Source organism: Bos grunniens, chromosome 26 (genome assembly GCF_055505025.1).
Source record: "Bos grunniens cultivar Pamir isolate PY7600 chromosome 26, Bosgru_T2T1.0, whole genome shotgun sequence".
Classification (NCBI taxonomy): domain Eukaryota; kingdom Metazoa; phylum Chordata; class Mammalia; order Artiodactyla; family Bovidae; genus Bos; species Bos grunniens.
In genome coordinates this window covers 23,850,416-23,875,719 of record NC_141190.1, presented here as the reverse complement: position 1 = coordinate 23,875,719, position 25,304 = coordinate 23,850,416, and the positions used below count along the sequence as shown (strand labels likewise).

Genomic DNA, 25,304 nt, shown 5'->3' with positions numbered 1-25,304 from the left:
TAATTATTGAAATACAGTGGTAAACAAAGTTGGAAGAAAAATTATGGCTCCACCAAACATCACCTTACATGCCTTGCCTGTGAGTTGGAACCTCTTTTCAGGCAATAGTAAAATAAAGGCTTTTAAAGTTTTAGGTTAGGATAATGTTGAGGTCAAATCTTTATTCTGTGGGTCACAGATAGTTAGCAATACTGAACTCTGTTTTCTTCCTAACTCTAAGTCTAGCATCCCTTCTTTTATAATATATTACCTCTCCGTGAGTCAGTTTTCATTTTAAAGGTATACTAGCATAACTTGACACTTAAACAAAATGTAATTGCTAACTGTATTTATAAGTCAGTTTGGGTTCTAATTGCCTAATGATTAAGTTTCCTATGTAAAGGAATTACTCTTAAATGATGAAGGGAATAGGGAAAGATATTTAAGAGGACAATGTCATCTTACCTAACCTAACTGAGGAAAGTATATCATTACTATTCCTTTCTGCTTTAATTTTCATTACAGAAAATCTTGGAAGGCTAGAAGATACGATATTCCACAAAGTTATTCTTCATTGGGAACTCTTACTTCAGAATGCTGACTAGGACAGGGAACCAATGTGATTTTATATTCCTAAGTAGAGTGTATGACATTTGTAGTTAACAAACATTACCCAAGTTATCCTGAGTATGAAATTTAAATTTGATGTCCTTTATTTAAATTGGTTAATCTTCATATATTCATTGTGAGGACTGTGCATTTTTATATTTTCGTTTTTCTCCTTTTTGTTTTCTCTGTAATAATTAGTACTATCCCCTTCCTCTTCTTGCAGTGTTTTATTTCACTCTTCAAGGTTCTCATGCATCTTTAACAATTTCTGTTTGTTTCACTGGCTTTTTCTTTTAAACTCTGAATGTTCGCTGTGGCCCTCGACACAGTCTTCTCTTTTTTCTCTACACTCAGGTGGCCTCTTCTGCTCTAATAGTCCACCTGACTGCACCTGTTAACCTGTGTGTAGATGATCACAGCAACCTCTCAAATTTGAATCTCTGTTTTAAGTTCTTGACCTTTGTTTCTAATTGCCTATAAAAATGTTTACTTCCAGATTAACATATCCAAAATAAAACTCCTCTTGTATTTTATCTAGTTTTTATGTTTCAGTTAATGTTACCACCACCCTCTCAGAGACACCTTAGTGTAAGAATTATCATCTTTGGCCCTGTGTCCCTCGTCTACCACATCTGTTCAGTTGCCTGTTCTTTGTACCTTGGCAGTCCCTCTTGAGTAATTCTTCTCTTTAGTTTCCTTTGCGCCCACTCTAGGATGTGCCCATGCCCCTCATGCTTTCAGCTGGCCTCCTGCAGGAACCCCTAACTGGTTTCCCAGGCCTCTGTGTCTGTGTCAGTTAGTTCTTCAGTTCAGCCGCTCAGTCATGTGCGACTCTTTGCAACCCCATGGACTGGGGTTAGTTCTTGCTGTATAATAAATGACTTCAAAACTTAGTGGCTTAAACTAGCAGCCATTTGATTTAGGTCAAAATTCTGAATGGCCTCATGCACATGTCTGACAGTGAGCAGCCTGTTGGCAGGGGCACCTCATTTCTGCATGGGGCCTTTGATTCTCCAGCAGGAGTACACTGGCTCTAATGCACAAGTGTTTTCCAAGTCTTCTTGGATCCCGTTTTCTGTTACTCAAGCCTGTATTCAAGGATAGAGAGAGAGAGACTGTGCCTCTTAATTGGAGAAACTGCAAAGTCACACTACTAAGGGATAGGAAAGATTTGTAGCCGTTTTTTGCAACACATCACATTTCTTTTTCCATTTTATCCTAATACTCCTACTAATTTAATACTTTTATAATTTAGCTCAGGTGAAAAATGTATAAAAACAATAGCATGATTGCCTCAATTCATCTTTCTAGCTTTATTTTTTTGTTCCCCTTTCTCCACTTGAATCTGACTAGTTTCTGGATTGGGCTGTTTAGGTTTTAAGGATCAGCTCATATGCCATGACTTTCATGGATTCTTCCTAGGTTTTCCTCTCTGCATTCCGTTTTCTCTACCCATTAAGTTGAAATGGTCTGTCTCCCCTTCCTCTTTTTTCTCATAGCTCTTTGCACCTTTCTTGCGGCAGTTCTGTTTTGGACCTGTACAGTTGTCTGTGTGTGCGACTCCCTCCCTTAGCCAGACTGAGAATGTTTTAGGGGCTGAAACAGTGAGTGAGCCTCTTCATTTTCAGAGTTTCCCATGTGTTTTATTTGGAACCCCACCTTGCATATAGCCACCAAAATATTTGAATTAATTTTTGAATGAGTTATATTATTTTTGAATGTCAGTTAATTTTTTTTTTCTTTCAGACCAGAAACTAGAGAGCAGTATCCAAATAAATTTATTCAACGAGATGACACTGAAAGATTTTACATTCTGAACACACTATTCAACCTACCAGGTAGATTCATTCTATGCTTACATATACTGATGTCTCCCCTTCTTTCCATGATCATTTGTCTTTGCTCAAGGGAGATAAACAGATTTTAATTATCTCACTTATAGCTTATGAATATCTATTCTTCATTTTTCAGAGACCTACCTGTTGGCCTGCCTAGTAGATTTTTTTACTAATTGTCCCAGATATACCAGGTATGTGTGTACTATAATTTTCTTTTTCCAATTGATTTTTTAAAATTAATGTACAGGGTTTTAGAGAACTGGCCATTGTAGGTCTTTTCTGCTTTTCTGAAGTGAATTTAGTGCTAGTGAGAGATGCTACATTGCCAGCCTGAGAGATGGGACAGCACCAGCAGCTCCATGCAGGCTCTCACCTCCCACACGGCCCTCTCCTTGCCAGTGTGCTGCAGCCATGTTTGGAAGGGACCACTTCTGATTGGCTTCTCCTGGGAATGAAGACGGCCAGCAGAGGTGCTAATTGTGACAACTGAGTGGGAGGTTTGTGTGATGATTATCTGTCCAAGCAGAATTGCACTAAAACCCCCCAACTCATTTCACAGCAGCTACCCAGGAGCCATTCAGGGGTAGTAATTTCGTTTCATTCCCAGGCCCAGCAATATTTGATTGAGGAAGATACTATTTATCCTCCCTGAAGTAAAAATGTGCTTAAGTCTTGAAAAAGATTTCCTTTCCTTTCTAGGGGGAATTGTAAGTTTGGCCATATGTGCCAGAGTTTGCTAACTTCTTATCCTCTTTAGGCCTTACCCACTTCAAGGCACTACATTTGGTTGAGCACTAAGTCACTAAGATATATAAAAAATAGACAATACCTTAGTACCTAGAAACAGTGTCAAGAAAGTCAGGGTGGAGAGAACCTAAATTACCAATTTTAATTTGTTTCTTTGATGGGAACCTGTTTCTTACAAGTGATGAATAAAACAACCTGTTATTTTTGGAACACTAGCCTTTTAGCCTCCATCATACTCTTCTACCATTTTGTATCTGTTCACAGTTACTATATTCCATTGAACACTATAGTCATCTCTGATGGTCAGAATGGATTTTCATTAGGGAGTGATTATTTTCTGAATTAGCCACACAGCCTTTATTATGTGACAAAGGAACCTTTGGGTCCCCTGGGCAGTGTTTGGTATTCCCTTTATTTACCCTCCTTTGGATTCCCTGTCATGTTCTTTTCATCTTTCTGTAGCTGTGAAACAGGATTTAAAGATGGGGACCTCTTCATGTCTTACCGGAGTATGTTCCAGGATGTAAGAGACGCAGTTGACTGGGTTCATTACAAGGTACCTAGGAGCTGCTTCTTTACCTGCTTACTGCCTGGCATGTGTCTTTTATGCTCTGACATTAACTTTCCAAGTGCAAACAGAGCAGAGTTTTTCACCTGTTAAAAAAGGGGGATTTGCCTCTAGTGATAGCTCTCTAGAGTACTTTTGTCCTTGTCTTTGGCTGGCTGGCTTACAGAGGTAATGCTGGTCTTTCCTCAGTGGTGGTGCTTGGCTTCTAGATCTTATTTCAGTTTGCATTTTCCAGACTTACTAGAAGAGATTTTAATGTTAGGGTTATACTTGACATATCCTTTCAGGATGATTATGGTCCATTTGTTTTTTCCAAATACCTCCCGCTTGGCTGATAACATTAACTGATTAATAATATGTTTACATTTATTATAAATTGTGCTGAATTAAATATGAAATTCCTTTTGATTTATATTTTAAATACACTTTGGAGGCAGAGTTGCAGCAAATCACATCTGCCATTTTAATTTTAGAAATATTTAAGAAGTGCATTTAAGCTAGTAGTAGACACAGTTTTTATAATAAACTTAAAAATTGATTTTGTTCTTTTCTTGCTTGCTTTTTTTTTTCTTTCTTTCTCTAGGGTTCCCTTAAGGAAAAGACAGTTGAAAATCTTGAGAAGTATGTAGTCAAAGATGTAAGTAGTAAAGGGAAAAGTAGATCTGCATGATAGTTTCCTTTACCTATTAGGGAAATTAACAAGCTTATTTATAATGAAATGGACAAAAGAAGATATTTCTTTGTCTTGGCAGTTTAACACATGCCAAGTATAATCACCAAGTATTCTCAGGTGGAGCATGGGGTTTGTTTTTCCTATTTTTTTATTAGGAAAAGAGGACCAGTATTTCATTTATCCTTTTAGCTCGAATTATAGTAATAGCAGCTAGAGTGGTTAATGTGTACACATCACTGTGCTAAGTGTTTACATTCATTATCCCATTTAACCTTCCATAAAACCCTGAGTTAGTTTTTCTTACCTCCTGTTTCGAGATGAAGAAACTGGGGACTCAGGATTAAGTAATTTGCCCAAGTTCATACAGTTAGTAGTAGAAAGCCAAAAGTCACACCTTAGTGTACTCTGAATCATAACCATGGCGCTAGATCATCTAAAAAAAATATACATGTGTGACTGTTATTTAAATTGTCTTTAACCTATCAACTGGGAATAATGAGGAAAGCTTTAAAATACTTCAAAAGACATTAGTGGTAAACATAATAAAAATTGTAAATGTCTATAGTTAATAGCATTGTGTCAATTTCTTAGTTTTGATCATTGTAGTGGGGTTAAGATTAAGGGAAGCTGGATGACGAATACATGGGAACCCTCTGTACTATTTTTACAACTTTTCTGTTAAGTCTGAAATTATTTCAAAATAAAAAATACACAAACACACACACACAGCACTGAGATGAGATAACTTCTTCCTTTCTTACGGAGTAATAGTAGTAAATACAATTATTTCCTCAAAGTTCTTTGGTAAAGATGTCTTATTTTCAGACTTTGTACCTCCTATTTCCCATCCACTCCCACATCCATGATTGTTTCAAGAAAGAACACTGAGGGGTTCAGGAGAGGTACAAGAGGATTTGAGTGAAGGAACCTATTTACTGTGAGAGAAGGAAAGGCTGTTTTCTTTCTGGTCACATCAGGAGTCAGAATTTCTTCATGGAGCTGCAGATGAGTCTGGGTACTTGCAAGTTGCATTCTATACACATCATGCCATTTCTGCAAGGTGTTTCATAAAATGAAAGTGTACATACTGAGACCATAGCTGATGCTCTCCATAGAGTACTTAGCTGATTTTTTTTAATTGGCTTCTCCTAATCTATAACACACTTAATTTACTTACTTTAAGAGATTACAAGGTAATTTAAACTCTTTCCTGAGACAGACATAAAGAGGAAGTTAGAGTTATGTTTTTAATAGGCATATAATTATATATTTTATATATGTCTATTGTATACACCATATATATTCTACATATATAATAATTCAACATGTGGTCTTCTAAATGCAAAATTCTGAAACCAATCAACTGTCCCTTAAAGAGCATCACCTGTTCCTGTTTCCGTAGACAAAAAAAAAAAAAAAAAGTCCAGTATCTGACCACTCCACAGTGTAGGTGAATATATATATATATTTTCACTCTCACAGGAACCATATATATATATATATTTGGTGATACATTTCAGTATAAACTGTGTGTTGAATTTTGAATCTTTTCCTGGCCTAGTGATATGCCCTCTCCTGAGATGCTGGGCAGCAGCAGGGAGCCATAGCTCCTAATCAGCTAAGAGGTCACAAGGGTAAACAACTGGAACATCCATTCTGCTTTTCACTCTAAGTACAGTGTTCTAGAAGTTACAGTAGACTTTGTGTTAGATGATTTTGCCCAACTGTAGGGTAATGTATGTTCTCAGCACATTTTAGGTAGACGAGGCTCGCTGCCATGTTCAGTGTATTATCGGGACATAACCCCATCACATGCGGAAGATCTGTGTTTGTGTTTTACTGTTTTGCTCATCATCATAATTACATTTCAGGGAAAACTGCCTTTGCTTCTGAGCCGGATGAAGGAAGTAGGAAAAGTATTTCTTGCCACCAACAGTGACTATAAATATACAGATGTAAGTGCTTAATATATTTGTTTCTTTATACAAAGGAATTATTTTGGACTAAAGAACTGTGACTATAATGAAGAAGGTAGTTTATTAAGTGAGAGTAGTTTTTTGCCATTTCATTTTGAAAACAGAATGAAAAAAGCAAAAATAAATGGCACACATCATAGTGGTTCTCAAATTTTTATGAACGTTTCTTTTGACAATTTTCCCTGATTACAATTTGCTACTTAAAGGTTTTCATTTTGAGGTTATTTAAAACATTTGTGCTGATTAAAATGTCTTCTGTGTCTTCATGTGTCATTCTACAACTTGAAAAGTTACACCCTTTATTACATGTGTACATACGTTCCCTCCCTGCCGTTGGGAGCCAGACAGCAATAAATGGTAAAAAGATGTTTTGACTCTTAGCCATCAGAATTTACTACCTCTTAAAATTTTTGCCATGATTAAAGCATGTAGAAAAGCTGATTTAATTCCTTAACCTCATGTTACTTTTGCTAAGCTGGTTACAAGTTCATAGTCCTAGCAAGCTTAGTGCTCGCTAACCCTCTTTTATGTAAAATGCTGATTTAGAAATCTGGTGATTTGGAGTAAGTTGGCTTGATTGTCCTGGGAACAGTAGCAAGAGGGCCACAGTGTGTTATTTCCATGTGAGTCATCAGTTTTCTGTACACCCTTATCTCAGATACCCCTTACCTCCAAATACATGTTCCGGTCCACTTGGAGAACTTGATAGGAATATGTGGATGAATCTGTATAAAAATATCTCCTAGAAGAACCCTGTGTTCTACTGAGAATGTCAGAAGGCTTGCATTTGTTTGCTGTGATGAAGCATTAATTTCTAGCTTCAACTCCCATGATTTCATAAACTTTAGAGGAAACAAGAATGTAACAAAGCTTGTATTGAAAAAGACACGTCTTATTAAAAGCTTGTGTGTGCTTTACTTAGGTGTCCTATATCTCTTGCAGAAGTAGTAAATGGATCTTATGTTGGATTTTCTTTTTTCCAGAAAATTATGACTTACCTGTTTGATTTCCCACATGGCCCCAAGGTACTCTCTGTAATATAACAGACTGTTGGTTTAGTAATAATGAATGCATTTAATATTCTGGAATACTGAGCATAAGGAATTGGTCAGGAGCCATCCAGAAAACTTCATTAATATTAGAAGTAATGCAGGAGCTAGTATAATTTAAGGTTGCTAGCAACTTGAAAACTTGGTAGACAGAAATAAGAGATTCGTGTGGTATTTAGTAGGATGGGATCAGAATTTTATGCCCAGGAATTATACAGAATTGCTAAATTTGTGTGGCAAAAAGGAATTTTCAGGTTGAAGGAGATAATCTTATTAAAAGAAAGAGAAAATGTATATATTCTTAGCAACTTCTATATTCTGCTGTTAGTAATTGCTGAGATGTGTGTCAAAAGAACAGCTAACTTTGATACTTAGCAGAGAAGTCTTCTCTTCATTCCTTCTGTATGGCCATACTTAGATTTAATGAATACTAATCACAATTTAGGGGCCTTCCCTGGTGGCTCAAATGGTAAAGAATCTGCCTGCGATGCAAGAGACCCAGGTTTAGTCACTAGGTTTCTAGTCACTAGGCTTCTCTGAATAAATGTTCGTTAATGACTTTTGAGATCACCCAGAAGCACAGTATTTAGTGCTCTTTGTCTTGACCTTAAAAGATTAAAAGCCATGGTTCCAGTTCAGGATAAAGTAATGTTAATGGGCATACCTTCCACATTCGTGCTGATTAGCCTGCAGTATGAGCCAAAGACCAGTGTGTACCTGGAACCACCATTCTGAAAGCATAACCCATAAAATTTGCTAATAATAGTTCTGTGTTAGCTGTATACTTCAGTTCTGATGCTAAACTGCCTTTTTCTTAGTCCACCTCTTACATATTTGTCTTTTTGCATCTCTCCTTAGCCTCTTTGAGCCTCTTAAGCCCATTTTTAGAGTATGAGCACACTCTGTCATACATTAAATTGCTTGAAATAAATTAATAAGTAGGTGAAACAATTTAAAATCAGATTATTAGAGTCATTGTTTATATTTTCACTTTGCCTGCTCTCAAGAGGATGTGGCTTATAAGCCACAGTATGCTTTTAATAGTGGCGTTTTCTGGTTTACTTAGTGTTTATATGTTGCTTTCATCCGACTTGAGATGCAACAGTAGCGCTTTTAGATTAGGAGTGACGTTTCAGCTTTTGCTGTTTCTTCCTTATCAGCCTGGGAGCTCTCATCGGCCGTGGCAGTCCTACTTTGACCTGATCTTGGTGGACGCACGGAAACCACTGTTCTTCGGAGAAGGCACAGTACTGCGTCAGGTGGATACTGTAAGTTGAGAGGATGGCCTGTCCACGAGCGGTTATCCTTCATGTTCTTCCTTCCCCCACTCCTATTCTTCCCCCAGGAAACAGGTATTTTTAACTTACTAGCTTTATCTCCTCTTTTGAAGTTAGAGTTTTGGTCTCAATTAATACAGCTGAATAATTCAAATGAATATAATTCAAAAGTGACATTCATTTGGCAGCCTAGCCAAGTAGCATTTTTGGTGGAGATCATGATAGCTTTACAAAATCCAATTTCTTTTCTCACAGAAAACTGGCAAGCTGAAAATTGGTACCTACACGGGCCCCTTACAGCATGGCATCGTCTACTCTGGGGGTGAGTCACGCACTTTCCTTTATGTAAGTCTGTGCTTGAATCTCACTGTGAAAGCTTTGGTGTCCTCCTGACACCATGCTACTGATGTTCTTTAGTATTCTAAAGATAGCGTCTCCTGAAGGTAAACACTTCAGTCATCTACTAAAGAGTTGGGAGGATGGGTTTGAGAAGTCAGCATGTCCTAATTTGATTTTCACTAAAAGGACCAGTTTTTCCTGTCCTCCTCCTCTGCACATTAGAGGCATTTTCTCAGTGTTGGAATCATGTGGGTGGTTCCCAAGGCCTCAAGGGGGTTTTAGGAGTCCCTGCAGACATAGATGCATATTTTATTGGAATGAGAAGCAGTTGAACAAAGCCACCCTACTGGCAGACCTGTGAGGAGAAATAGTAGTGGTACTTTGGAGGGTTATGGTCCCTCAAGCTGAGACGTGGTTTTATTGCTCTTGGATTTGGGGATTGAGAGCTCTGGTCAGCACAGTGGAGCTAAAGGCCTTGTCATAGAGGCAGTAAAAAGAATGATGAAAAAAACAATGGTGAGTCTTTGTCTTAAGAAAGGTGAGCCCTTTTTCCAGTCTATTCCTCACATACTTAAAAGAATAAAATTAATCTATATACTATTTAATGGTTACGGTACTTGGAATGCTGGTTTTTATTTTCTCATTGCATTGTTTCAGGTTCATCTGATACAGTTTGTGATCTGTTGGGAGCCAAGGGCAAAGATATTTTGTATATTGGAGATCACATTTTTGGGGACATTTTAAAATCAAAGAAACGGCAAGGGTGGCGAACTTTCTTGGTGATTCCTGAACTCGCACAGGAACTGCATGTCTGGACCGATAAGAGTTGTAAGGAACCAGTATTCTTACTTTATAAGTCTCTTCTATTGCTAGTTTATATCTTGACGGCTAGCTGTGAATCAGTCCTCTTTGATGAACCATTACTTTGTATGCAGGGAGTCAGAGGAGGTCAGAGGCGGGTCCTAATATTTAAGCACCTCTTTCTCATATAGCCACATACTCCACACAGGTCCAGAATTTGGAGAGATTATCTTGTTTCCCCTTTTTCTTGAATTCTTTTAAAATACAGAATGTTACTGCTCTGAAAACTCAGCCTGCCTCAGGTAGTAACCCTGGCTCTACCACTTAATATCTTCATGCCCTTAGGCAGATGCTGAGACACCCTGTGCCTTAGTATCCTCAGATGTGAAAATGCAGATAATACCTACTATCATAAAGTTGCTGAGATTTAACTGAGACTGTGTTTATAAAGGAGATAGAAGTAACAACCTTTCTCAACTGAGGCTCCTTGTTTGAACCTCAAAACAAAGATGATTTGATATGACTCTCAGTTCTCCCACAGATAGTAGATCAAGAATATTTGTTATATAAGTGGATGCATCACTGCTTAATTCTCTTTGGGGAACCCAGGCTGAGAAAGGCTGGAATGCTTACAACATATTTGGCTGTTGCTACTGCTTGTAGTTCTTGGTGGGACTTTGTGGCTAGCCATGGCAACCCACTCCAGTATTCTTGCCTGGAAAATCCCATGAACAGAGGAGCCTGGCAGGCTCCATGGGGTCACAAAGATTCGGACACAACTGAGCGACTAACACTTTCCCTTTCTTTTCAGCTTTCTACCTATGGAACCTCAGAAATTTAGTTGATCTGGTTCTGTTTTCTGAACTTGTGACTCATTTTCTTACCCAAAAGTGAAACTGTTAACACTTGCTTTGCTGACATACCCAAAATGGGGTATGAATTGGCACTTCCTAAGCTCAGAATCAGCATCCAGTTGGGAAGGTTGTATAGTTAGTGGTTTTGAGGAGGAGGAAGGGCAGTTAAAGAGGAAATTCTGGTGTCATCTGCTGCCAGATTCCAAGCAGTGTTAATAATGGGTTTTCCTGAAGGTGAGGCAAGTCATTTTATACATTCACCTACAGCTTTACTCTTCAGCCATATCTGAAACCTTTTAATTTAGTTTTTAGTAATAGTTAAAAACTACATGGTTTTTGATTTACTTAAAACATTTTCCTTTTTCTTCCAAACTTTAGCACTTTTCGAAGAGCTTCAGAGCTTGGATATTTTCTTGGCTGAACTCTACAAGTAAGTTTCCTCGTATCAAAAATTTCTTCCCTAAAAACCATCTACCTCTTCAGGAGTCACCTAGATATATGAGACATCCTTTCTAGAGATTTTCACTGGATTTTTCTTGTCTCCAGGCACCTTGACAGCAGCAGCAATGAGCGCCCAGATATCAGCTCCATCCAAAGACGTATTAAGGTATCCACCAAATGGGATTTGGGAGAAAATTTGGACAATAAACTTGAAGTGATTTCTGTATTTCTGATTTTATACAGGCAGTGGCACATAGCCAGTGTTCAGTAAACGTCTGCTGAACGAGTTGAGCGTTAACCTTATTTTCTGTTTTAGAAAGTAACTCACGACATGGACATGTGCTACGGGATGATGGGGAGCCTGTTCCGCAGTGGCTCCCGGCAGACCCTTTTTGCCAGTCAGGTGATGCGCTATGCTGATCTCTACGCAGCATCTTTCATCAACCTGCTGTACTACCCATTCAGCTACCTCTTCAGAGCGGCCCACGTCTTGGTGAGTTAATACAGCCCAAGGCCACTATTTACAGTTAAGATACCCTGTTAAGGCAAGTTCTGCAGTTAGCTATCTGCATGACACAGGAAAGTTTAGATCATTTCTTTCTAATGTGCAGAGCCCATGGCCAGCCTACATGGTTGCACAAAAAGGAGTCTGAGAAAGATCAATCAAGATAGAATGTTACAGAGTTTAACTTTGACACTATTAGATTTAGAAGTTGTTTGAATGGTGAAGGCTTTCCTCTATTTAGTACTAAATGAGAGACGTGTAATTTTATATTCCTATATTCTGTTAATAATACTCATCTAGATTTCAACACTTTTTAGCTGTGAAATAGTAATTTCTCTCCCATCTTACCAGTTTTAGACTAGAGCATCTGATCTGGGCACAGTTCTGAGGGCTTGGGAGTTTCTGTGCGGCCATCTAACACAGGCAGAGGGCTTAGGACCTGGGAGACAGCTGTGTCTATTCCACCTGCTTTCTGAACTTCTGGCTTTGTTGTAGATGCCTCATGAGTCAACAGTGGAACACACACATGTAGATATCAATGAGATGGAGTCCCCTCTCGCCACCCGGAACCGCACATCAGTGGATTTCAAAGATACCGACTACAAGCGGCACCAACTGACACGGTCGATTAGTGAGATTAAGCCCCCCAACCTCTTCCCACTGGCCCCCCAGGAAATTACACACTGCCATGACGAAGATGATGATGAGGAGGAAGAAGAGGAGGAGTGAGGAGGAAGATGCTGAGCACTCATTACACAAGTTCTGGCAGGACTCACAGGAGCAAAGGATGTCCCTGTGTGGGTCCTAGTGGGGGGTGGGGGGGCTCCATCAAAGGTACATCTGGAAAGTTTCTGAAGGCTAAAATATTCTAATCATAGGGAGATACTTGTTTTAGTTCTGTGTGTCTGCACTCTTTGCAGACGGTTCAAAATTGGAGTCTGTATTGGAGGAAAGTAAGGGTAAAGCTGGGCTGAACTGCATGCGACTGGCTCCATCGTGGCTTTGTGACGCGGTTTCCTTGTCTTGTTTCATCATCGGTGTGTGGTGGTGTATTATCCAGATACACTAAGGGTGGCAAAGGGTCTCAGAGTGGAGCAAGGACGCCCGTGGGAAGATGCGATCCAAACATGTGATGGTACAAATTGTGCTCTTACTCCGAAATCCCATCTTTTTCAGCATTGCATAAGTATTGTATATCAGTGGAGAAATATATTATTTCCATTATCAAATGTAGTCTTCTGTTAAGGTCAGGGTTTCTTTACAAGCTTTCAGGTGTTTTCCATGACTCTGGTAAGGCTGCTGTCAGTGGCTTTGCAGGAGTGTTCTCTACTTGCTGTAGGCCTGGTCTGGAATGGACTGTAGTGCTTGCATTTTGAGGCAAAAGTCTTCATCCACATCAACAGTATTTAGATTGATAGCAAAAAGTGAAAAAAAAAATTGTTTTTTTTCCCCCCCAAAATGGTCTTTTTCCCATCTGAGGTAAATCTGTGGAAAGAATTTAGCTGAAAGAGGACAAAGGAGCAAGCCACCCGAAAAGAACAGAGCCTCCTTCTTTACCATAAGTGAGTAAAATTCATTAATGTGGGCCATACAGGTAGCTCATGCCACCCCATTCCAGCCTTCTCTATCCTCTTTGTCTTTTAAACTCAAGCATTAGAGGGTGGGAAGAGGGCTTTTTTGTGAGTCAGAACCATTTACAAAAACAGAGGGCACAATCAGTGCGAATAAATTCACTTCAGACTCCCAAGTGAAATCACTTCTTGTTGCTTGGAACAAGAATGGCTCATTACTGTACACTTTAAGGTATTACAACTGCCTCTTCAGAACAGTGAACCTTGTTACAACATTTTCCACAGTGGTGTAGATGCTCACTTTAACCTTCATATGTTTCTTCCATTCTTACTGTTATTTGTCAACACGGGATGGTAGATTAGCTGCTCTAGAATCAATAAAGTATAATATTTCTAATACTGACTTTGAGCCCTTCCTTAGCACAACTATAGACTGCTAGTTCAGGTGGGTTTAGGTTTGACTGCTAAGTTGCTTCAGTCGTGTCCGACTCTGTGCGACCCCATAGACGGCAGCCCACCAGGCTCCCCCGTCCCTGGGATTCTCCAGGCAAGAACACTGGAGTGGGTTGCCATTTCCTTCTCCAATGCATGAAAGTGAAAAGTGAAAGTGAAGTGGCTCAGTCGTGTCCGACTCCTAGAGACCCCATGGACTGCAGCCCACCAGGCTCCTCCGCCCATGGGATTTTCCAGGCAAGAGTACTGGAGTGAGGTGCCATCGCCTTCTCTGTAGGTTTGACTAAGTGATATCAATTTGACTTTCTCTTAAAGGAAACATAGTCTAGTATGATTAATGACCAAATTTATAGCACTTAAATGGGCCTGAGTTTTTAATGAAACTATTTTGGTACAGGACTATAACGTGGGGCTTTTTTCCGAAAGTCATTTTATAGGTGGGGAACACAGCTCAGTAACTTAGCCAAGGCCATATTACTTCACCACTTTCGATATATATGGCTTTACATCGTCACATCAAGGCATGTACATCTGTTATCTATTAGGAATTGAATGCCGCTTTTAAAGTATTAGGTTGGAAATGCTATTGCAGATAGCAATTACATACTGCTCCTGTTTTAAATGGTAGCAAATGTGGTCACCCCAGATATTAATTATTCTCATTCAAGATGAAGATGTTGCTCAATATGACAATGTCTTTAGTGATCCCAAAGCTAGATAGTATCTGGCTGACTTAGTACCTTTAAATATTCTCCCTGTTAGAGTAAGGACCAACAAGCTCACGTTGCTTTAAGCTGCCACCCATTTTGTATCATTTTATTCACATAAGATCTTACCTAAGAATTTCTTTTCAGCGAGATGAGTCTCTGGTAGTGGGTCCAAAGACTGAGAAGTGAAAAGCACACTCCTGAAATAAGAATTCCACTATTGGTCACAGCTTGCTTCAGGACCACCAAAATATATTTTAAAGACCCAGGATTCCATGAGTCTGAGACCCAGAGCAGAGCTGTTGTCTCTCTGCATATTATTCATTCCTACTGGGGGAGTGCTGGTGAGTAAGTGGCCCATGGGCAGCTGGCTACTCAGAGTAGCTGTAACTGGACTTGTTAAAACGTGAGCTTCTCTCTGTTAATAATTAAGGAAGTTAAACATAAAACTATAATTTTCTTTTAGAAAAAACAAAAAACTTAAGGTGTTTAGGCTGAGAGGAACTCTGCCAACTCTTCAGAATTTCTTTCCTGGGTATATGGTGAACACCACTTACTTTCAGACTCTTAAGGCCCTAGGCACCCCAGCATATCCAGCAGCTGGTCAGAACACAGCCCAGCCTCTGCAGAAGGACGCACCTGCACGCACATCTCCACAGAGGTGGTCAGGCAAAACTCGAATGGTGTACTTCAGAGAAGTTACTTAGAGCCAAAAAGTTTAGTGTTCTGTTCAGACATTAAGTTTTCTACCATAAGATCCTTTGAGACCTAAAATAACCTTTCTAAGGTGCTTTTAGGAAAAGCAGGTCTTAACAGAACAACTAAGAGCTACAAATCCTTTTGACATGTTAGTGTTGTTTTTAAGCAACCACTTTAAAAAGCCACTTGCAGTGACATGTCAGATTTAAAAGTACTTTCTCCATGTTTAGATATTCCTAAATCAGATTTATTTGTTTAAGAAATATTTTGTCAGCAACTTTAAAGCCCTGCAATTTTTCCAAGGCTGCCACAGCATTTAAAAATACTCCACTTATTCACCACAAATAGCCTGAGACAAACAACGGCATATCTAAGTCTACATTAAGGGTAGGAACCTTGTCCACATTCCACGTTATGGAAACTATTTAACCTTTCTTTGATGGTGGGAAAAATGATAACTATGATCTAACTATTGCCATACACTTAATCCCGACTCCTCAGTTCAGTAGCTTTTGTCTCAACACTTAGGTTTCTCATGACATTCTTTCTTGGTGACTAGAGCATAGAGCTATTCTTAAAGTTTTTCCTCAAATGGAACAATTTCAAACGATACACAGCTTTGGGAGGCCCTGAAAATGAAACCTCAACCATGGGGCTACCTGAGAAGCCTTGAAAAAAGACTTGGTGCACGGCCCCCAGGGAGGACATGCACATGGCACAGCAGCCAGCTGACTTCCCGGAACCCACACAGTCCCAGCCCACGCCTCCCGGAGCAGGAGAGCAGTACACGGTGTTCTCACTGCTGAGCGTGGAGGCACCGCAGAGAGCGAGTCATCTACGGAGAGCGTTCACTTGCAGAACGAACAAGGCTGATTTTCTGTTTAGCCTGGCAATTTCAAGCATTTCTCCCCTGCCCTCAGACATCATGTCTTCCTCCCAAGGCCACAACTATCTGACTTGTTCCCATAAAGGTAGATAAAAATTAAAATATAAACAATAGTTTAAGTGCCTTTAAAGAGCTTTAACCCCAAAAAGTACTCCCAAGTGAGCACAGAACACTTCCTCTCAAGCTCATCAACTCTTAACTATAAATGTAATTCTATTTTCTAATTTAAAATGACAGAAATTTTTGGTCTGGTCACTGCCCATAAAATACCTTTGCTCCACTTTATGGATGAGACAGATTGGTTCATGAATCAAATTAGGCACATATATATTCACCGAAATGCTCTGGTCTCCCACTGTGCTCTTCCCAAAGCTGTGTTTGGCCGGGGCTATAGATGAGGCTGAAGAGTCTAGGCCAATGGAAACCTCATCACACGGTCTTCACGTGAAGGACAGTATTAGTCCTTCCAAGGCTCACAAGTTCCTGAGATAACTGGAAAGAGGATTTGTCATGCACACCTTCCCAGCACTGAAAAATATTAAGTGTTCAGTGTTTGCCAGAGGGTTTGCACCAAAGATAATGTTTAGCTTGTGGGTGTGGGAATTTTGAAGCAAGTAACTTTGTTTTTGGACCCACTGCCCTCAGGTCAGTGATGTAGCAGAGTTGTCGCAGGGAAGCTGGCTTCACCTAAAATTCCTGCCATGTGTAAGCCTACTGTTTGAGGGCTTCATAGTCGCTCATATCCTAGCAGGAAAAGCACTCTGACAAAGAATTCTGGTACCCAAATCCCCCTGCATCTTTAGGCCTCACAGTCATCCCCTAGGGGAGATGTCCTACCACCAGAATGTCACAGAGAGGCACTATAACCACGGCTTTGTTCTGGGACTTTTTGAAAGAGCAGAGATGTGAGGATCTTGGAGGGAAAACGATAAAACAATCATACAAAGAAGCCAAACATTTATTAGCCATCTCATATAATGAAACATTTTGGCTTTAATAAGGAATTATCTATTAAATTACCTTCAAAAAGTGTGTTTCCAGAAATCAACTCCAGGCTACAAAAAGGTCATTTGTACTGGTCACTTTCTCTACAAGACCATCTGATCACTATCTTTGTCTTCAGAAGTGCTGGGTTAACAAGAGGCACTGGGGAGCATGATGCATGAGATGAAATAAAAACCCCAGAGTTTTTACCACGATACAGCTCGGGAATGAACCAACGTGCAGGCAACCCCATGGATGCAGAGGGAAGGCTTAGGCAAACCTCATCTTCACTGGAGGAAAAATCACATTTTCCTTTGAGAATTTCCTGATTTGAGCTCAGGACTCACCTAGGCAAAGTGAGTAAAGCAGGAAAAACTAAGCAAAGGAGTGAACTGGGAGCAGACATGCTAGAGAGAATTCCTTCCCTGGCCCTGCTTTCTGCTCTTCTAAGGAGAGCAAACAGGCTCCCAAGAAGATAGCACTTAACTGGGATGTAGCTCTACCTTTTTCCACTTTCAAGAAATTGGGGGTGATGACTGGGGAGGTGGGAGAGGTGGTTAGGTCAGGTGGTGTCTTAGCCAGCTTTGTCAGCAGTTCTTCACTAAAATGTCTCCAATCCACAGGACTAGTGTAAGTAAAATAGATCAAGAACATCACGGTTAAAACAACATGGTAGGAAAAACAAGGGACTAGTCATTAAGCAGCTCAATTCTCAGAAGAATGCAGAACTGAGACAGAGGGGAGGTAAAAAGGAATCCAAGAGGATGTGGTCTAGGAATAGATCACAGAGGGGCTGTGAACCTCGACTGGAAGATCTTCAGGATCTGGTCATGTGAGTGAGGAGGGTAAGGAGGAGAAGCCTGGAATAGAAGTGGCAGTGGGAGAGGATGGGGCTCACACAGGAATCAGGCAGGCCCACGGAATCCTGAAGAGCATCCGACCATGACTCACCACACTCATGCCCTTGATTTTAACTTGGTAGACCATCTGTGCCTCTTGCAACCATTGTATTAGGCTTCCCATCACAGAGAAAGATCTGCAGAGCCATTTTCATCTTTAAGAGCCAACTGAGAGGCTTGAATGAGGCCTCTGGGCTTGCCTAGGGAAAAAACAGTCAAGGCATTTGCCAGCTGAAATGTGTTTTTAGTGATGGAGCTGCAAATGTCTGGGGCAGTTTCAATGGGTACCCCCAGCATCTTTATCTAAAATGAACTGATGGGGAACAGATTATGATCCTTGAAAAAGAGAAGACAGCCCTGCTGTTGGCTGGAAGTTGGAGTACGAGGCTGGAAGTTGGAGGCTCAAGTTCTAGCACCTGCTTCTCTTTTAATGTAAGACTTGGTAGTGTACATCCAAAGGAAATGCCCCGCTGTGTTGCCTTGGTGACAATCAATCTCAGCTTTCCCACTAAGCAGGGGACGAGGCCTGTGTTGGCAGAGGTGATAGGGGAGAGAGGGAAGACACATTCGCTAGAAGGGTGAACAGAAATCATCATTTATCTAAATAGAATAATAGAAATGAACAAAAACCTTTTAAAACAATCACAAAATTTACAAATAAATTGATACAAAATAAATAGATTGTAAATCTACAACATCGTTTGAATTATAAAATGCATTCATTATGACAATCAGCTCATGAAACCTATACATGTCATTTGTGCTTATTTAGGTTTATGGACACAGCTCTAGATAACTGTGTTCAGAAAACTTCGCTGCGCAAAGCATGAAATGTACACTATGATACAGTGAGTTAAGACTAAGGAGGGTGGAAATCAGACTCAAAGCAGGTCTTCTGTGAGGCGCCAAGGCAGTGCTGGCATTGGACCTCAAAACCAAAAGGCATCTCAGAAGCCCAGGTGGGTAGGCAGCTTCCCTGGTGCACAGAGATGGACCCCGTGATCCAAGGTGGGAACTGGAGACCATCCCTGTTGTGGGGCCAGGCCACCAACCTGGCTTCGGATTGTGGGAGTGGAGGCCCTGGCCTCAAAGCCATGCTGTACCACTGCCTAGAGAACAGACCCAGTCACCATGAAACCACCTCTAAAGTATTTCACGGAGGTCCCTGAAGAGGCCCTGCCATGAAGTAGGAGACCTGCCTCCATCCTCATCTCAAAACACTTGCTGTCAGGAACAGAGGCGGGTCCAGTAAAGGGCCTGGCACACTAGGACCAACATAAGAGCAGCAACGTGTTTAAGACGAAAATAAACAAAACTGCTCCTTCTCATCCACTCTGAAAGACAACAGAAGCCTAGGCTCCATGGATGAGGGGCTCGGGAACAGATCTCATCTTAGTCACAGACGATGCACTAACAGTAGAGGCGTATGTACATAATAAATAATAATATAAAATAAAGCATATACATTTGTGGACTTAAAGGACTCCGGAAATGAAAAGTCAATGGACTGACACACTCCACCTTCACAGTAGACTTTAGACACGGGGAGTAATGAACCAGGAGTGAGGCTGGGCTCTGGGCAATGAGAGGCCTGAGGCCTTCCTTTTTTCTCCCTCTCCCTTCTGCTCTGTGAGCCTGCAACCAGCTGTTTACACCCAAGGGGCCTGGGCCTCCAACTTAAGGGCAGGCACCCAAGGTCCTCCAGGTCCACACTTGACAGTTCTCTCCAGGGTAAGTCTGAAGAGGAATCTGGGCCCACTTCTCAAAGGAATCCTTGTTGGTCAGATGTGGGCAAATGCCAGAAGATATGCTGCCAATGAAGACAGTACTCTCAGTCATTCTTCCAAGTCGTTCATGTCTGATACCCAGTGGGTATTCAAACTTGAAAATGAGTACTCAACTCAAGTTTTACAGTGCGTGTTGGATGTGTGTACATATAAACCTTGGCATGCAAACTCCTAGAACTTTACTCTCCTGCCACTTGGAACCTTTTGTTTCCATGTTGCTTCAAGTACAGCCCGATATTTAAAACAATTCCTCTGAGATGATGTCAGTGGCTCTAGCATATACAGAGAGAAAGCTCACTTGAGCCAAGTCAACCACAGAAGTCCGCAAAGAAGGTTCCCAGCCCAAGATGGTGGGATGGAAAGCTGCCTCAGGTGCTGCAGCTGCTGTGAACTGCCCTCTTCCCTCCTGTTCTCAGGGCTGACCACGGACTTCTGGCATCTCCAGACAGGGCAGGAGGAAAGCCAGCTCGTAAGCGCTCCCTGTAGGAAGGATGCCCGCACGTGGTGGAGGTGGAAGGCCCACCATCACAGCCTTGAGCAAGCTTGGCTTGGGTGCTTTGCACATCCAAAAACAGAGGCAACGAACAGCAAATGAACAACATTCCCCAAACTCATCTCTTCTAACAGCCCACTCAAATACAAAAGAAATGTTGAAAGATAAAAATCTGCAAATGGCCCTGAGGTATAAAAATCCACTGAGTAGGTTCCTCACTGATAACGTTTACATGGGAAAAGTTTCTGAATTCCCAAATCACTTTCATATTGAACTCCTTAAATCCCCTCTAATTCTGCATTAACCTGCCAACCCTCCAAGATGCCCTTGCTAGCCTGAAGCACCACTAGTCTGGAGGCCATAACAGAACCACACCTGACCTGGGACCAGAGCCCATGTCCTCAAGTAAGAAAGTGTGCAGTGGCACTTCAGAAAGCTCCACGCCCTGAACTGCCCAGCTCAGTCTGGCAGTCCCCACCACTATGCAAGAAAAACCATCTCCAGGATCAAAGTGGAGAGGGGCGTTGTATCCCGCCCTCGTGCTAACACGAAGCTTGTGTCATGTGACATGTCCCAGGCCAATCCTCCCTGGTGGCCTCCTGCTTAGAATCCCAGGGAACAAGGTGAGCACCTTCCTGTGCAGCCCAGGTGAGTCCTCTACCTGGACTGGGCCCTGGCGAACACTGGAGGGATACTGGTCTCCTGGCCCAGGAAAGGAGAAAGTGGTCAGATCCCTGGCTGGTTTTCAGAAGGTGACAGGGTTGGGTTTTGTTTCTGACCAGCCATGACACAGGCTCAGTGGGCCAGGGCCTACTTAGGTCTGCTCCTCGACTTGAGGTAATCTGAGGACAGAAGTTCATGGCCCCTGCTTAGCCCAAATTCCTGTTGCTTCATTTCCTAAGGGAAATGCACTTCTTGTATCTAGCACTGTTTTCCAAGACATGGAAAAGCTGGTCCTTTAACTGTATGGTACCGGGGACAGCACAGGTCAATATATTCACAGTTAATGTTCCATAATAGTGTGAAGTTTTACATTCAACACGTGCACAAAAGTTCCTTGAAATATTATTAGGAAATGGCAAGATGCCCTATTCTTCCCACCGAGGGAAGACAGTCCTGTCAGCATGGGCACTGAGCTCTCTTCCAGAAGTGAGGTGAGGGAGGGAGGAGAGGAAAGTTACACAGGGTGCCCTTTCAAATTCAAATTATGTAAGAACCAAGGCTTAAGCTAACTGTAAGTTGACTAACATCCCAATTTCCATGCACAAATCTTAAGGTTCTGTTTTCCTAAAAGTTTAAACACTTGATATTGGATGAACAGAGAATTAAGAGAGGGAACCTCTAAAGCACTAGCAAGTCTCATTTATGAAGAAAAAGCAGATTGTCCTGGCAACACCTGGATACCAGAATCTAGTTCCAGGAGGAACATTCGGGATGCCGGAATGGCTGCTCAGGAGCAGGAGGTGGCCCTGTCTGGTCCCTCAGAGCCAGGGCTCGCAGCAGGGGCCCCGAGGACCCTGAAGAGGACAGCGAGGCCCTGGGCCGGATGGTAGGGCTCCCACACGCTTCGGAACCCTGGGGCCTGTGTCTGCTCCTTGAACCACTTCCTCACCCACGCTTACAAACCCAGCAGCCCAAGGAGAGGACGATCCACCGGTGGTGCTAAGGACTAGCCACCACACATCAAGATCTCAACTATCTGAGATCTTTCTCTGCCCTGCTCCCGTTTACTTTACAGACACAAATTGCACAGACCTTCTAAGCCCAAGTCATTCTCCTGCTCGCCTGCCTCACAGAAGCAATGAGCCAGCATCTCTCCTTCCACAGCCTGAATTTAGTTTCCAGAAGGAAAGTGGGGCCTGGAAGAGATCTCTCTCTCTCAGATGTTGAGTGTTACATCTGAAGGGTCCTAAGCTTTCCTCAAAGGAGATGTAACTGTTGCCAAATGTTAGCTTTCATTCCTTCAGGGACCAGACAGGACCTACTTGGGATTCCCTGTTGCTATAAAACAGTGTGAAAAATCAAAGGTAAAGAGTAGTTTATAGAAAATAAATACGAACTTGGGAGACTAAAATTTCATCCTCCAGGAGCCCCACGGCAAAGCCCTCTTGCCACCAGCTCCTTTAGAGAGGACTTTTCACAGAGCCACACTGAGCAGGTATGGCAATGTGGAAAAGTTATCCATTTCTCCCTGAAGCCAAGGAGCCAGCAGCTGGAATCCTCTCAGCAGGGCTTTACGATTCTCAGAGGAGCAGGTGGACTCCAGAAGATCCAGCACGCTAACAGTGGTTCCAGAGGCTGCTTCCAGTGGCGACATGCTGGAGATGCACTGTGTGGGGAGGCAGGTCAGAGCAGATCGGCCAGGGGAAGCTGACAGGCGGAGATCCTGGAGGCCAGAGGTACCACGGCTTGGCAGCCTGGCTCCACCAGGGACGGCAAGTACTGTCCTGGCCCGGAGTGTGGCCCGGGGGCTGGCTCAGAAACCTTCCCCAGCAAGGCCCAAGTTTCCCTTATTACAGGGAACTCTCATTCCTGCACGCCCCCCTACACAGACAATCCCAGTTTCCGAGTCACATCACGCTGGCAGTGTGCTCAGCTCAACGCATCTTAAGAAAGCAAGACCTTTAAACTTTATGTCGAGCCTGACGGCGGCAGTGCCATCCCATTGGTGGTGTCTTGGGTGCTGGCAACAGGCCACTCAGCCCCTAAAGGGGCACCCCAGTGACTTCTACCAAGTGAGGCAGTACTTCCCTCACCAAGGGACATGGCACCTTCTGGGAAGATGCTCCAGGACCGCCGCACCAGGGGAAGCCATGTGCCGGGCACACATACGACACTGGGGCCGCCGAGCTGCTCCCTGGGAGGCAGGCCCAGCGTGCTTCTGGTTCTTCCCCGACCACAGCTCCCACCCACCAGCACCCAGCCTGGGGTGCACAGTCCTACCTGGAGGAAGGAGAAGAAACTGCTGCTTAGCCCCAGGGCTTCCCTTCGTGCAGTAAGACCCAATGGAGGAAACGCTATCTTCTTGCCTAGAGGCTGGACACAGCGTGGACTGACGGGTCTACCTTAAAAACTGTGGTCAGTAGGAAGTCACTTCAGTGTATGAATGTTGCCCCCAAAATGCACATATCCCTTGGGTTAACACTTAAAACACAGCTAAGAGTTAAGAATTCAGTCATTCAAGAAATACCTCCTGACATTAATCTCACTACACATGATGAATCTGGTATTAAAATAAGACAGAGACACACATGAAATGGCCATGACACACATTTGGTTTCTGAATCCCTGTTTGGGGCCAAACTGACCCTGGCTGTTACAGGCAGCCTCTCTGGCATGGGCCGAGTCCGAGGCAGAGGCACAGAGCCCAACCCTGCTGGGCCCCGTGGGCCCAGGGCTGAGGGGAAGAGGGACAGTTGGCTCCCTGGACGGGGGGGCAGGGGCTGGCAGTCCCCAGAGTTCCCTCCATGAGACACATGGGTCTGGACGCGCCTTCTCGGCGGGGCACAGAGCACAGCTGGAAGGTCTGACTGCTTTTCTAACAACCACATACCGACCCAGCAGGAAGGGCAGGAGCGTGGACGACACACCTCGAGTTTACTTGAGGGCCCTGTGGAAGATTTCCATTTGGCATCTGTGTAGCAGCATCTTGGGTTAACAAGAGCAAGGCCGGGGGTGGGATGGGATGACGGCGCTCTGGAGGTTCAGACGGGGAAGAGGCTTGGCTGAGCCAGAGGTCCCAGGCTGGGGGAATGTTGGGGGGATCCACCCTGGCCTCTTGCAAAGATAAACCATCAGTTTAAAATTCATTAACATTCATTTTGGTGATAAAAAAAATTCCTTAGAGTGGGAGCAAAATCACATTCCAAGCAAATGTTAAACCTTTCTGAGGGGAAGGGACACGGTTAAACATTAACTTAAAACAACACTGAGCTCAGAGAGGCAACTGCGGGTCCCTGTTCAGGCTCCACCGCAGGGCTGACAGCCTTCGCAGGTCTGTGTCATTCATCCTTCAGGTTCGATAGCGACACCCACTGGGGCACAGAGGAAGGGTGCCCCTCCCTGGGGCGGTGGGGAGGGAGGGCCCAAGGGAGGCCACTGGAGGGACAAGTCCATCCTCTAACGGTCACATCATGGGGTCACAGCAGAGTTCAGACAGAACAACTTACAACTCTGCAAAAGACACTTTTTAAAAACATGATCTCTCGGAAAAAAATAAATCGCGACAATTTTCAACTTCATGCAAATCGAGGGAGGAGGAGAGTGAATAATGATAAAAGGTACAGCTGAAAAAATAAACATGATTCTATTTGGGCGGAAGAAGTTCATCTCCATAATCTCGAAATGCCACGCCCTGGCTGTCTACTTCCTGTCTCCGGTTTCCATGCCTGCCCTCCCCGGCCTCCTCTGCTGCTTCCAGGAAGGGGACAGAGTCTTTGGTGTCAGGACGTTGCAGGATGCAGCATGGCACACAAGCTCACACTAGTGGGATTCACGGTCGGACGGCGGGAGGCCGGCGGCCTGGTTATGGGGCCGGGCGCCCTAGATGGCGCCTTCGCTGTGCAGGCTGTGGTTGGCCTTGGTGTGCGTCACACAGTTCTGTTCGTTGAGCAGGTTGGCCGTCTCATCCGGCAACCCATCGTGCAGCTCCGTAAGAGTCAATTCAATTTTAGTGTTTTCACTGTCTGAAGACTGAGGAGTCTTGTCCATCCGGGATGCCATCAAGGCATTTTGGTATTGCTGTCTTGAGATCTGGGGCCAGGAGATGGTACAGAAAACAAACCAAGATAATATTTTTAGGCTATCTTTTCTCCACATGGCATTATATTTATTATACCTTATATCCCCTGAAGGGCCCCAAGTAGCTGCCCTAGGTGAAAACCATCCTTCAGTCACTTTGTACAGTTCACATTGACTCTACGAACAGGTCAGTTTATACTGGCATAAGCTATATCCAAAGTCTGTCTCAAAATTCCACCCAGACTAGAAAATGGAGATAGGCTTCCATCAGCTAGAGCTGGCTCATCCCCTCAAAGCCATCTTTATTCCAGACTGAGAAAAAAGCTCTGTCTCGGGGGAGGAAGTAAGTTGAGGGTTCTCCCTAGCAAATCCTCCAAGTTTCTCAGAAGTCCGTGAAGACTGGCTGAAAAGGTTTCCTCTTTTTCTTAC

The 25,304-nt window shown here is 42.9% G+C and overlaps 2 protein-coding genes across 43 annotated transcripts in view; one reads left to right on the top strand and one right to left on the bottom strand.

The window, feature by feature from the left end:
- Window positions 1-13,624, top strand: part of NT5C2 (5'-nucleotidase, cytosolic II) — a 148,675-nt gene extending 135,051 nt beyond the window's left edge. For 30 of the 39 annotated variants that reach the window (XM_086377537.1, XM_086377527.1, XM_086377552.1 and 27 more), the window contains 13 exons: window positions 2,335-2,426; window positions 2,560-2,617; window positions 3,636-3,729; window positions 4,325-4,378; window positions 6,286-6,369; window positions 7,374-7,415; window positions 8,600-8,707; window positions 8,972-9,038; window positions 9,713-9,883; window positions 11,089-11,140; window positions 11,257-11,317; window positions 11,468-11,644; window positions 12,152-13,624. In XM_086377537.1, the coding sequence (XP_086233663.1) occupies window positions 2,335-2,426; window positions 2,560-2,617; window positions 3,636-3,729; window positions 4,325-4,378; window positions 6,286-6,369; window positions 7,374-7,415; window positions 8,600-8,707; window positions 8,972-9,038; window positions 9,713-9,883; window positions 11,089-11,140; window positions 11,257-11,317; window positions 11,468-11,644; window positions 12,152-12,385 (1,294 nt within the window). In that variant the 3' untranslated portion in view covers window positions 12,386-13,624. Of the gene's footprint in view, window positions 1-2,334; window positions 2,427-2,559; window positions 2,618-2,698; window positions 2,924-3,635; window positions 3,730-4,324; window positions 4,379-6,285; window positions 6,370-7,373; window positions 7,416-8,599; window positions 8,708-8,971; window positions 9,039-9,712; window positions 9,884-11,088; window positions 11,141-11,256; window positions 11,318-11,467; window positions 11,645-12,151 lie in introns of those variants that run through there. The other 9 variants (XM_086377544.1, XM_086377542.1, XM_086377553.1 and 6 more) reach the window with 5 other exon arrangements.
- Window positions 13,625-18,434: 4,810 nt separating this feature from the next.
- CNNM2 (cyclin and CBS domain divalent metal cation transport mediator 2) overlaps window positions 18,435-25,304 on the bottom strand; it is a 182,640-nt gene continuing 175,770 nt past the window's right edge. For all 4 annotated transcript variants that reach the window (XR_015155294.1, XR_015155293.1, XM_086377514.1 and 1 more), the window contains one exon: window positions 18,435-24,887. Coding sequence is in view for 2 of the 4 variants with exons in the window: in XM_086377514.1 (XP_086233640.1) it covers window positions 24,678-24,887 (210 nt within the window). In the remaining 2 variants the exon portion in view is untranslated. The remainder of the gene's footprint in view (window positions 24,888-25,304) is intronic.